General features: G+C 36.7%; 1 protein-coding gene across 1 annotated transcript in view; it reads left to right on the top strand.

The window, feature by feature from the left end:
* The window catches only part of lrp1aa (low density lipoprotein receptor-related protein 1Aa), a 212,171-nt gene that overhangs the window by 136,292 nt on the left and 62,779 nt on the right, over window positions 1-13,100 (top strand). The window contains 13 exon segments of the mRNA XM_048172233.1: window positions 511-605; window positions 2,243-2,392; window positions 2,473-2,613; window positions 5,501-5,626; window positions 7,317-7,448; window positions 7,853-7,987; window positions 8,071-8,200; window positions 8,284-8,410; window positions 11,477-11,628; window positions 11,846-11,970; window positions 12,318-12,453; window positions 12,455-12,553; window positions 12,555-12,667. Coding sequence (XP_048028190.1) covers window positions 511-605; window positions 2,243-2,392; window positions 2,473-2,613; window positions 5,501-5,626; window positions 7,317-7,448; window positions 7,853-7,987; window positions 8,071-8,200; window positions 8,284-8,410; window positions 11,477-11,628; window positions 11,846-11,970; window positions 12,318-12,453; window positions 12,455-12,553; window positions 12,555-12,667 — 1,661 coding nt within the window.

Here is a 13,100-nt window from a genome sequence, read left to right as displayed (position 1 = left end):
TAAATGGAACAGTTTATTGAAACTTGACAAAATATTTTTTTAAAAATCTGAAAAAGAAAAAAGGGGGGTTTGAGTGTCATTTGATACATCAGGCTTTTATGGCTCATATAATATAAAATATGGAGGGGAAAAAAACACCTCGGTTTTATTTAGAGGCTCAAACTGAGCAAAAATATGCAGTTTGGTGCAGATGCTGAATTATCTGCCAATAACATGTCCTCCATTTTTTTTAGAAAGTTTTATGATCAAATCTCTGTAGTTGTAAAACATACAATGCAATGCAATACAATGATGATTGAGAGATGAACAAGTAAACATTCCTCAAAAGCCTGATTTATAAAAGGCCCATATTTGATACTCACATTTGAACATGATTTTTCTAAAAAATAGTATGTGGATAATCAAGCAAACCGAAGTTGCTTCCATCCAGGTTGGTGTTCATCTTGAAATATTACTAACAATATAAAAGTTATTTTTACATTGTCCTTTCTTTAACTGTTTTATGTCCAGGAAGCTGTACTGGACTGATGGCGATAACATCAGTATGGCCAACACTGACGGCACGAACCGTACCGTGATCTTCACCAATCAGAAAGCTCCAGTGGGTGAGTGACAGAAGAGACTGTACTGAAGGGCTTTTTCCAGTGGTGTTCATACAGGCTCAAAAAGCTTATAACATGGTTGCACTGTGTTGTGGGACGACAATTAGAACTAATTAGACAGATACATTACCTTCAGGGGATAATATCTGAATCATCCACCAAATTGTAATTTCCTTTGTGTACTTCTCTGCCTACAACAACAAATTGCCAGTATGAGAGAATCAGGCAGTTCAGTCTGCTGTGTTTGTAGAACCATATTTACTTACTTTTTTTTTTTTTTTTTTTTGATCATGTTCATGCACTTTTTTTAGCTTTTATTTTTGGTCTTTATTAGATAAAACAGTGTAGAGATGACCGTAAGCAATGGTGGTAGAGAGGGAAACAGGATTGGGAAAGGATCTCAGGTCACTTGAAGCACTATTGCCCTATATGTCAGAGCACCATCCACAGGGTTATGGCGCCGATGTGTACTTTATGCTTTTCAAATTTAAACTTTTGGTTTTCTGTGACTTTTGTTGTTATTGTTGTGAGTCAACAAAAGAGGGTCAGTTCAGTTTTCATGAATAGTTTTCATTCATAAAAATAGTAGGGCCCTATTTTAACCATCTAAGCACATGGTCTAAAGCGCACGGCACAAGTGCACTTAAGGCGTGTCCAAGTCCACTTTTGCTAGTCATTGGTCTAAAAGCATTGTAAAAAAAAAAGCTTTGCATATTACTAACGCGCTCTTTAAATAACAAAAAAATTTCCTCAAAATAGCAACACGCCAACAATGCACCTGAAAACACCTCGTTTTCAGACCAGCACGCCCATGGGAGCACAAATGGGCGCAAATGCATTTGCTATTTAAACAACATGGCGCAGGACGTGAAAATGAAAACTGCGTTGGGCTGAAACTAGCAAAAAACACTTGAGTCGCGCCTGGTGCCGCATTGTGCTGGGTGTATGATAGGACCCATAGGGTTAGTTCACAGTGCATTAACTAATGTTAAGAGATACAACTTTTTGCTTAAAAATGTATTAGTAAATGCTGAGATTAACATCAAGTAAGATTAATAAATGCTGTAGAAGTATTGTTCATTGTTAGTTCAAGTTAACTAATGTAGTCATTAATTTGATTTAATATCTGTACATTAAATATAAAATTATACATTTACCCAAAAATAAAACATTGACTGCAGCTAAAGCCTGCTCACAAAGTAGCTAAATGTCGCTAGAAAGTCCGAACTACTGTCCTGACTGGGCAAGAAGAAGAAATTATTACTGTTGAACCCTGTGTTTAGTTAGTCAATGAAGTTAAAACAATTATTGAGCTGAGATAAAAGGTGAATAGTAGTACTAGAGTAACAGTTTCAGGAATAATTGAGGTTACAAGTTACAATGTGTCATTTTGATTATATTATATTCATACATACAACAATTTTAACTTAACACTTTCCATGTTTCTGTAAGGCTGATTCTAGATTTGATCATAAATTCGCAAAAACACGCAGTTGTAGACATAAATATATTTATATGCACGGTTAGTAAGAGACCCTGTGTGTCTGATGACCTTCTCCATGATAACTGTAGTATAGAACTGTAAAACACTCATTCGTTGCTCTGAAACAGTTCAGAAAGTCTGTGTTCTGTGCCTGCAGGTCTGTCCATAGACTTTGACATGGAGCAGCTGTACTGGATCAGCTCAGGAAACAGCACCATTAACCGCTGCAAGCTGGACGGATCAGAATTGGAGGTGTTAGACGCCGTCAAAGGCAAACTGAACAAAGCCTCTGCGCTGGCTATCATGGGTAAATATAGCACTGCACTGCAAGATCCTTTCATTTCTTGTCTTTTTCTGAACAATAATGATGTGATTGATGTTGTGTAGGTGATAAGCTGTGGTGGGCGGATCAAGGCACGGATCAGATCGGCACGTGTGATAAGAGTGATGGAGGAGACTGGAAGGTCTTGAGAAACAGCACATCTCCCATGATGCACATGAAGGTCTACAATGAGACTGTGCAGACAGGTACAATAATCATTTGCATATGTAGTGTATAAGGAATCGTTCAAGTGATGCCCAAAAAAAGTGTTCCGGAAGTAAAAACTCTGTCTTTTTCAATTGATTTTTAAAAATAACACTACTGTGAGTTTTGAGGTTGTTGATCGATAGTATGTTTTTGCTGAAGCCATCAGCCCACATTATTAGGGGCCAAGCACCGAAGGTGCGTAGGCACCTATTGTATCCGTTGGCGTTTTTTTTTTTTTTTTTTTTTTTTTTTAATTATTATTATTCTTCCGCTCTGGAAGTCTATGGCAGCCCATAGAACCGCTTGCGGGAAAGTTGTGAAATTTGGCACACAGTTAGAGGACAGTCTGACCTTTGTCCATAGCAAATTTGGAGTCTTGCCAGTATTTTCTGTCATGAAAATTTTTCCGCCATTTTGAATTTTCTGAAAAATCTACTTTTTCGAACTTCTCCTAGGCCGTTACTCCGATTTTCACGAAAATTGAACCAGATCATCTTCAGACCATGGCGACAAAAAGTTACGGAAGTTATTCAAGTTGATTCCTCAAACCGTTTTCGTAAAACACGCGAACGAATTGTACATAGTGCTTGCGAAAATAGACGTAAGGCTGTATCTCCGCAATGCTTTATCGTATTCAGACCAAACTTGGTACATGTCATCACAAGCATGACCTGAGGCGTCATGCAGTGTTTCGGCACAGCGCCACCTACTGGTGCGGAGATATGAAAAATTTGATATTTTTGCTTATAACTTCTGATGGGTTTGTCAAAAAATCATATTTTAGATTCAGGGCATCATGCCGAATCGAATGATATCCAATTTTCCCATATTGGACATTTTGACCATCGCCCATTTTGAATTTTGTGCTAAAATGCTGTATTTTACGAATGCATTAGCGTATCGTCTCGAAACTCGGTATGGGTCTTTGGCACCATGCCCTGACAATACTCAAAAAGTTTCGGTGCAGCACCACCTTGTGGTCAAAATTTATAACAAAATTTACAAAAATGTTAATAACTTTTGACTATATTAAGCCGATTGTAATGAAACTGGTCTCAGTAGATTCCTTGGGTCATGCTGAGAACATAGATATCAAATTTTTCACCAAAATTGAACCATATCATCTTCAGACCATGCCGACAAAAAGTTACGGATTTCAAGTCGATACATCAAACCGTTTTCATATACCGGTGCCACGAATTTGAGGCATTATGCAAAACCCACTCTTGAAGCTGTATCTCTACAATGCTATGACATATTGACACCAAACTTTGCAAGTGTCATTGACACCTCACTCTTACCATACCACATTAATTTGGTCACAGCACCACCTATTGGTCGAAAGTGATGAACCAATAAATCCTCATTTTTGATAATTTTTCAGCTCTTTTGCCTAAAATGATCTTAATAGATCTTTAATTGCTCACTGTTGCAGTTGGTCTGCTGCTCACAGCCATGTTGGCTGGCTTATTGTGCCGTTTTTGTGCTTGGCCCCGTAAATGCTGCTTGCAGCTATATTTTCAACTTATTTTTAAAATAATCATGTTTAACAATTTAATTTTTGGTGAAAGAATTACTACTACTGGTGTAAAAACATTACTCATGATGCTACAGAAATTACAGAGAATCGCAGCAAGCAAATTTTTCCAAAAGAGCTCTTTAGCTCCGCCCACTCCCATGAAGCACCAGCAAATGATGTAATTGAGTCGGACTCGCTATGCTGGCAAAATACTATATATGTAAAGGATAATCCACCGGTAGTGTATGCAAAGGACCACCCGACATGAAGTGGAGTGCATTCAAATGGTTTAATGCACAGTTAGCCGTGGATTATCCCGGTTATACCATAGTCATTTGCCAGCACTAACAAGTTAAAGCTGTTAATGATGTTTACAGCACAATAATTGACCAGAAGGATAAAAATGATGGTTGATTTAATCAATTACAGCTTGTTAGATCAAGCACTCTACCTGCTTAAAAATTAGACACAGATATGAAGTAGTGCGGTAAGATTGCATTTATTTTAATTAATGAATTATAGCATTTAATTGAATTGATTTTAGAGAGAGAGAGAGAGAGAGAGAGAGAGAGAGGTGTATGTAAATTACCTGCGTCTGCGTATGTAAATTACCTGCTGTCTTTTTCTCTTCAACCAATGAAGCTGCGAGTTTAATTACTTCAAAAACAGTGACGTTACACATACATATATATATATATATATATATATATATATATATATATATATATATATATATATATATATTAATAATAAAGTTAATTGCTTTTTCTTGTTTCTTTTCAAATAATCAACAACTTTAAGTGAATAGTTTTTGCCAATGACAATCAAATAGTAATTTGATTGTCATTGGCAATGCTTCATGGTATTGTGAAGCATTGTCAGTTTCCCTCATTAACGGCATTAAGTTCAGAGTCCTGTACCTTTGTCTTTTTGACAAATATTCAAATGCATTTTTGCTTCAAATCAAAGTTTGTAATGTTGTGATTTACCTCATCGCTGGTTGGTTTCATTCATGGCTCAACATTCTAAGACGTTTTTTAAAATCCATATGGGAAAAATGTATGGAAATGTTGCTGAAAAATAGGCAGCACTAATGGACTCTATTGAAATTTTCAGGCCGGTTCATTGTGCCAGTATGAGTTTTATGAATAAGAAGCAATCTACTGTACAGTGAGTCTTATTAGCATAGAAAAAAGGAGAGTTTGTGCTGAAAAGAATGACCTTGCCTTGATTTAAATACTGAATCAGTATCAGTGCAGATAGCATCTGCTTAACCTGGTTTGTGGGTGGTTTTTCTATAGATGCAGGCTTTGTACTGAAATTGTCCCGTTGGTGAATTGAGTTTGTTGGCCTTGTTGTATCATCAGGTTCAAACATGTGCAGTAACAACAATGGTGACTGCTCTCAGCTGTGTCTGCCCACATCTCCCTCCAGCCGCTCCTGCATGTGCACCGCAGGATACAGCCTGAGGAGCGGACAGCAGTCCTGTGAGGGTACGAATCAAACACACACACATCTGACGTTCAAACTCTCAATTATATGTGACTTCCTTTTGGGAAAAAGGCATGGAGGTACAGTAGACCACAGTGTTTGCATTTCCTTCAGGGAACAGCTGGAAACACCATAAGAAACATGCAGAGGATCAGCAAACTGCACGATAATATCATTTGAATACTGTAGGCTTAATAGTTGTTTTCTGCAATTATCTATCAATTTGTTTTGTATTATCTACAGACTCTACAAAATGCTGTTGTAGTCAATGAACAAAAGGCAGTTTTGACCTTGTAGCCTTTTGGAAAATGAACTGCCTACTAACATACATACAGTCAAACCAAAATTTATTCCGACACCTTGAACATTTCATTCATTAATACAGTTTATTCACTATAGTTTAAAAAAAGGTAATAAAATATGTCAAGATCTCAGAGTTAAACTGTGTCAGAAAAAATTAATTATATTAATCTTAATATAATCTTAATCGTGTCAGATAACTTAAGCAAAACATGGTCAGGTCAAAGTGTATGAATAATTTTTGGTTCCATTTTTTTTTTTTTTCTCAATTTTACTGGTAGTCCACTGAATGAAGAATGTTTGGGTATAATATGTCTCAGTTTACTTTATTTTGCTATCCTCACTTACATAAATGAACTATAGTGTTCTGCACCCACTAGTAAAAATATATAAATATCTTGGTTTGACTGTATATACAGGAGAATTCTGACAGAATTTTTCTGAAACATTTTAACCACAATTTCCAGATTTTTTTTTCGAACATTTTGTGGCAAAGCTAGCATTTTATGTGGCATACACAATTAATACATATAATTAAATATTCACACTTTTTATTTAATACTTTGTCAAAATTACATCTTGAAAAACAACACAAATTATTTTTTTTTTTTTTTGTAAATTTTATATAAATTATTTTTTAGAAAATAGATGGTTTGTTGTTTACTAATCATCAGTGACTGTTGAAAATATCGGAATATAATAATAATAGTTATTATAGATTTTTATGCACTACCCTACAAAAAAAAAATTGTGGGTCAGTAATAAGAAATTAATATTTATATTCAGCATGGAAGTTGATCAAAAGTGAGATTAAATATATTTATAATGTTACAAAAGCTTTTTATTTCAAATAAATGCATTTTTTTTTTTTTTTACTTTCTATTCATCAAAGAATCCTGTAAAAAAATGTCATGTTTTACTTTAAGATAATAATATCATTGATAATAATCATAAATGTTTCTTGAGCAGCAATTCATCATATTAGAATGATTTCTGGAGAATCATGTGACACTGAAGACTGGAGTAATGATGCTGAAAATTCAGCTTTGATCACAGGATAAATTACATTTTAACATATATTCACAGAAAATGGCTATTTTAAATTGTAGTAATATTTCACAATATTACAGTATTTTTGATCGAATAAGTGCAGCTTTCTTTCAGTAACATTAAAAAATCTTGGCAATCCCAAACTTTGAAACACCTTTGAATATTAGAATTAGTCTTGGAAGGAAAAACAAGTGTAAAACAACAAAATCTTAAGGAATCTGAAAAGTAGCAAAAAAAATACGAAGGCATTATAAAGAATGAAAATCTCTTAATAACAACAAACCTGTGGACATGAAAGTGAAGAATGAGCCTGAAGTATGGCAATTGTTGTGTTGATTTCAGGTGTGGGTTCATTCCTGCTGTACTCTGTTCATGAGGGCATTAGAGGAATCCCGCTGGACCCCGCAGACAAGTCCGATGCCCTTGTACCGGTTTCAGGCACATCTCTCGCCGTCGGGATCGATTTTCATGCCGGTGAGTTTCAACACTCTTGATTTATGTTTTCAGATATACACTCAACGGCCACATTATTAGGTACGCCTTGCTAGTACAGGTTTGAACCCATTTTACCTTCAGAACTGCCTTAATTCTTTATGGCATCGATTCAACAAGTTGCTGGAAACATTCCTCAGAGATTTGGTCCATATTGTCATAATCGCATCACACAGTTGCTGCAGATTTTGTTAGCTGGGGAATTGATTGAATGCTTGTGGTTTGCTAAATCATTTGTAATAAATACTGGTATATTCCATAAAAAACAAGAAATGTCCATTCCGATTTTTATGGTGACTTTAAATGGAGAACTGTAAAATAAAATATTACTGTTCCTGTAACTGTATTTAATCTATCCTATAATTCATATGTATGTTGTTATGCAGATAACGACACCATCTACTGGGTTGACATGGGTTTGAGCACCATTAGCAGAGCTAAGAGAGATCAGACGTGGAGAGAAGATGTCATCACTAACGGCATCGGGCGCGTGGAGGGCATCGCTGTCGACTGGATCGCCGGTGTGTCTTGAGCACTTTCACATGCTTTCAGAGCTTTATCAGAATACTGGTCCATAAACCAATCTTGTTCCTGTGTGCTGTAGGAAACATCTATTGGACAGACCAGGGCTTTGATGTGATTGAGGTGGCCAGATTAAATGGCTCGTTTAGATATGTGGTCATCTCCCAAGGACTGGACAAACCTCGGGCCATTACTGTACATCCTGAGAAAGGGTGAGATCTGCGTAACCCTGACTTCCTGTCTTTTATTGTGAGTGTGTGCTGCATGAATGAAGCGTTGGTGGTTGTGTGTGCAGGTATCTGTTTTGGACGGAGTGGGGTCAGTATCCACGCATAGAAAGATCTCGTCTGGATGGATCTAATCGAGCCGTGCTGGTGAACGTCAGCATTAGCTGGCCCAACGGCATCTCCATTGACTATCAGGTGCATATGACACATTTATATCAACTTTGTCTGAACGCCGTTGTTTTAAAGGATTAGGATTAGTTCACTTCAGAATTCAAATTTCCTGATAATTTACTCATCCCCATGTCATCCAAGATGTTCATGTCTTTCTTTCTTTAGTGGAAAAGAAATAAAGGTTTTTGAGGAAAACATTCCAGGATTTTTCTCCATATAGTGGACTTCACTGGGGTTCAACAGGTTGAAGGTCCAAATGTCAGTTTCAGTGCAGCTTCAAAGAGCTCTACATGATCCCAGATGAGGAATAAAAGTCTTATCTAGAGAAACCATCGCTCATTTTCTAAAAAAAATAACAATTATATACTTTTTAAACCACAAATGCTCGTCTTGCACTGCTCTGTGATGTACCACACATTACGTAATCATGTTGGAAAGGTCTGACGTAGGCAGAAGAACCGATCGAGTGTAAAGCGAATGTGCAAAGACTAAGTCAAACACCCTTTACAAAAGAAAAATGTTAAAATAACGATGTCAGATGATTTTGAAGTTGGAGGAGAAAATGAGATGGAGTTTTTCAGCCTACTGGTGAAACGTCACCTACGCCTACGTAACGCGTGATTACGTAATGTGTGGCACATCGCAGAGCAGTGCAAGACGAGCATTTGTGGTTAAAAAGTATATACATTTCACTTTTTTTTTAGAAAATGACTGATGGTTTCTCTAAATAAGACTCTTATTTCTCGTCTGGGATCATGTAGAGCTCTTTGAAGCTGCACTGAAACTGACCTTCAACCCTATTTATAATGTGTTTTTTGAGCAGTGTAGCCAATCACAGACATGTTTGTTGATCTCTTGAACGCAGTGGCCAATCAGTTTTAATTTAGTCAGAATCCATTTACTGCTCGAAACACAATGTAAATAAAAGATTCATTGTGCAGTGTAAACAACTTTATTAATTATACCTTTGTGAAATCGCGAACTAAGATGAGTGACAGCTTTTTAATGATTATAAAGGAAGTCTTTGCAGGCTTTCTAGGCTATATATAATCCATTCAGAATTTGAATAGAAGTCGACGCATGACGGTAATTAATATGATTATGACTGTTATCAAACAGCTTATAATGTGTTGATAACGTTACACAAACCATGTTCACATTCGCCACGTCAGATTCAGACAGCTGCCTTCTAACAATCAGCATCTGTAGAAATAATAATAGTAATAGCCTCGCCCAGCACACTGATGGGATTGGTCACATGTTTGTGACAGTAGGAAACGGGGTGGTTTCAAACTGCGTTTTTGAGCCTGTCTTTGGTCCACTGCAGTTTTAAAGAGGAAATACTCAGTAATGGTGTTGACTGCTGAATTTGCACCTGTTAACCTGTACTGGCGCGCCGACGCACCGAAGCTTCTTTGTTTAAATTAGCTCAAATTTACTGTTAGATTTAATGTAATTACCTTGACAAACTATACATCATTAAAAAGATCTAAGACTCGAGCTTCAATTTTTAATCTTTATTTTACTCTCAACATCGTATAGTGACCGTTATTTGTTAATATGCGTCGGGAGTTATGAATATGAGAAACTGAGTCGTTACCTTTTCATTGAAATATGAGCGTCAGCCTCAGCCATTGAGAAAAAAAACTCTGTGAGATCGTCATGAAAAAAACTCCACAAAATAACATCCCTCAGGGCTTTTAGCTTAAAAGCATCCACATTTGGATAAATATTGATGGATTCTCGTACGTTTATGTCAATTTTCTATACAGAGGAGTAATATTTATTCAATTTTTAGCCAAGACGCGCTGTTGTCGTCATTTGAGCGCTGCACTTACTACTGTGTTTTCAACTCATACCTGCAGCCGGAGGGCGCTCTGTGCACACTTAGTCCACAATTATGACACATGATGAAGGAGATCATGTGACATAGAAGGAACTAACAGAGGCTACCAGACATCGCTATAATCATTGATATAAACATACAGAACGTCACATTTAAAAGTAATTAATACACGATTGTGACGATATGTGGTTTATCTGTGTTCTTCACGCCATGTCAGGTATTCATAATAGTAGATTATATTTATAATGCAATGCTAATCGAGATAGCTTTTCTCATTGTGCAGAATAGCATTAAATTATATATTTTCTGTCAGATTTTTTATCCGAAGCCACACCACATCACATAAGGTTATTTAAAACAACCGACTAGTAAGTTTGGAGCAAAAACGTGGTTTTAATCTTATAAATTGTCGTGTTTTGTTGGTGTGCTAAGCTAACATGCTAACGAGCCCAGAGATGCACCTGTTCTGAGCTAATGTAAATAAATCATTTTGAATCGTAAAGCTCACTTTTTTCTCTCTTTTTTTTCCAAGAAGGGCATTAGATACAGTTTGAAAGAAGGTGAAGTGAGAAGTTTGGTGAATGAAATGAGGGATTAAATCATCTTGAATAGAACATCAGTAATTATAATAGAGACAAAAGAAAAGAATAATTAGAGCCATAAGCAGGCTGGAGAGGTGTGAATGTGTTCAGGGGAGACTGAAACTGAATGGGGCAGTTAGCACCACAAACACAATATAGACAATACACTTGAATAGATGACAATACACATCAGTTAACATTTTAGGGTCCTTTCTAAATAAAGTCTCATGACATGGTCTTGAAAAACATGTAATAAAACTCAGAATTTTAAACTTATCATCTTCATATTTGAAATATAACATGGTCAGACATGTGGCTTTAGCTGCAGTGCATTTCTAGATTGCCACAAGGCCAACTTCACTTTTATTTTCATAAATATATTTCATAAAAATAAATTTCTAATAACTTTTCAAAACTTTGAAGCTATTTTTAACTATTCATTGTGACAATAATTAATTAATTATTTACCATAATCTGCAAAGTGTCTGCTTTCAAATAAGACCTTACTTGTGCTTTTAATGCAAAGGGTTCATGAACTGTATCTGTTTTAGTTTAGGTATGTAATTTCTTGTGATTTTCCAAAAGCGGGGGTGCTGGCTACCAGGTTAAAGCAACATTAAAAACTTGATTTTCACCACTGATCATTATCCATGTGTCCTATAGGAAGATATGCTGTACTGGTGTGACGCACGTACGGATAAGATCGAGCGCATTAACTTGGAGACGGGGGAGAACAGAGAGGTGGTGCTGTCCAGCAACAACATGGACATGTTCTCCGTATCTGTGTTTGAAAGCTACATATACTGGAGTGACCGGTCAGTGCACTATATTTGGACACTTTAACCCATTAATTCCTCTTCACAGAAATCATCTTCCTCTCCACTGTTTTCTCCAAAGAACCAACATGAAAATTAATTAAACAGGATTTAAACAATTTTATTGAGTTTTTAATGAAACTTCATTTTGTTAGCTAACCCTATTTAAAGTGCCTTTGAACTTTGTCCAAAGAGATAAGTATTTTTCTTTCTGTAGGACTCATGCAAATGGTTCTATAAAGCGCGGCAGTAAAGACAATGCAACAGATTCAGTAAGTCTGAGGACGGGCATCGGCGTCCAACTCAAAGACATCAAGGTTTTTAACAGAGCTCGACAGCAAGGTGGGTGTTCAGTGACTTATAGAAGTGTGCTGTAACACAACATAAATTAGCATGCACAGAACTGTTTGGAATGTGGATGTTATTATTCATTTTAGCACTGCATTGCATTCTTGATTCTGACTGGTTAACATGTTCCACTTGGTTCCAAATTGTTGCAAAGGTTTAAAAATAAAGGCGGTTTTGTTGCACATATAAGAAGTTCTTTTATGACTTTTTTTTTTTGGTAAAGTCAAGATCAGGGAAAAAGATATTGACCTATCCATCACTTATCATTGAATCTATGAACAAGATTCAGATTTCTCTTACTTGCAGCATTTCTTAATTGTTTCAAACAAATCTCTTCGCAGGAACTAATGTCTGCAAGAACAAAAACGGTGGCTGCCAACAGCTCTGTCTTTACCGTGGTAACGGTCAGCGAACATGTGCTTGCGCTCACGGTCAGCGAACGGTCAGTTGCCGTGACTATGACGGATACCTTGCGCTCACTAAAGAGTGGGCACTTATCAGACGAAAACAACCTAAACGCACCCATCAAACCGTTCGAAGACCCCGACCACATGAAAAACGTCATCGCGCTAACGTTCGTACCGTGGAGGAGGCGGAAAAGGGGCCAATCGGATCTTCTACAGCGACATCCACTTTGGGAATATTCAACAGATCAATGACGACGGGTCAGATCGGAAGACAGTGGTTGAGAGTAAGTTTCAAATATTTAAAGGTGCCCTTATTCAGAAAGAACCTTGGCGTTAAATACAAGAGTTCATACTGGAAAAGACATACAGTGTCTCAAACCCATTGTTTCCTCCTTCTTATATAAACATTTGTTTAAACGATCAGACGAATCTCAACATAAACCTGTTCAACGCGGGGTGTACGCCCCAATATTTGCATAATCAGCCCAATGTTCCCCATTATAAAAGGCATTAGACAAGGGCAGCCGTTAACGTCTGGAGACCCCGACCACATAAGCAAGAACAACAGCGAAAAACGTGGAGCAATAATCGACATAATCCATGATAGCATGATATTTTTACTGATATTTGTAAATTGTCTTTCTAAAAGTTTCATTACATGTTGCTAATGTACTGTTAAATGAGGTTAAAGTTACCATCGTTTCTTACTGTATTCAC

This window comes from Megalobrama amblycephala, linkage group LG21 (assembly GCF_018812025.1).
Source record: "Megalobrama amblycephala isolate DHTTF-2021 linkage group LG21, ASM1881202v1, whole genome shotgun sequence".
Taxonomy (NCBI): domain Eukaryota; kingdom Metazoa; phylum Chordata; class Actinopteri; order Cypriniformes; family Xenocyprididae; genus Megalobrama; species Megalobrama amblycephala.
This window is presented reverse-complemented; position numbering and strand designations above follow the sequence as displayed.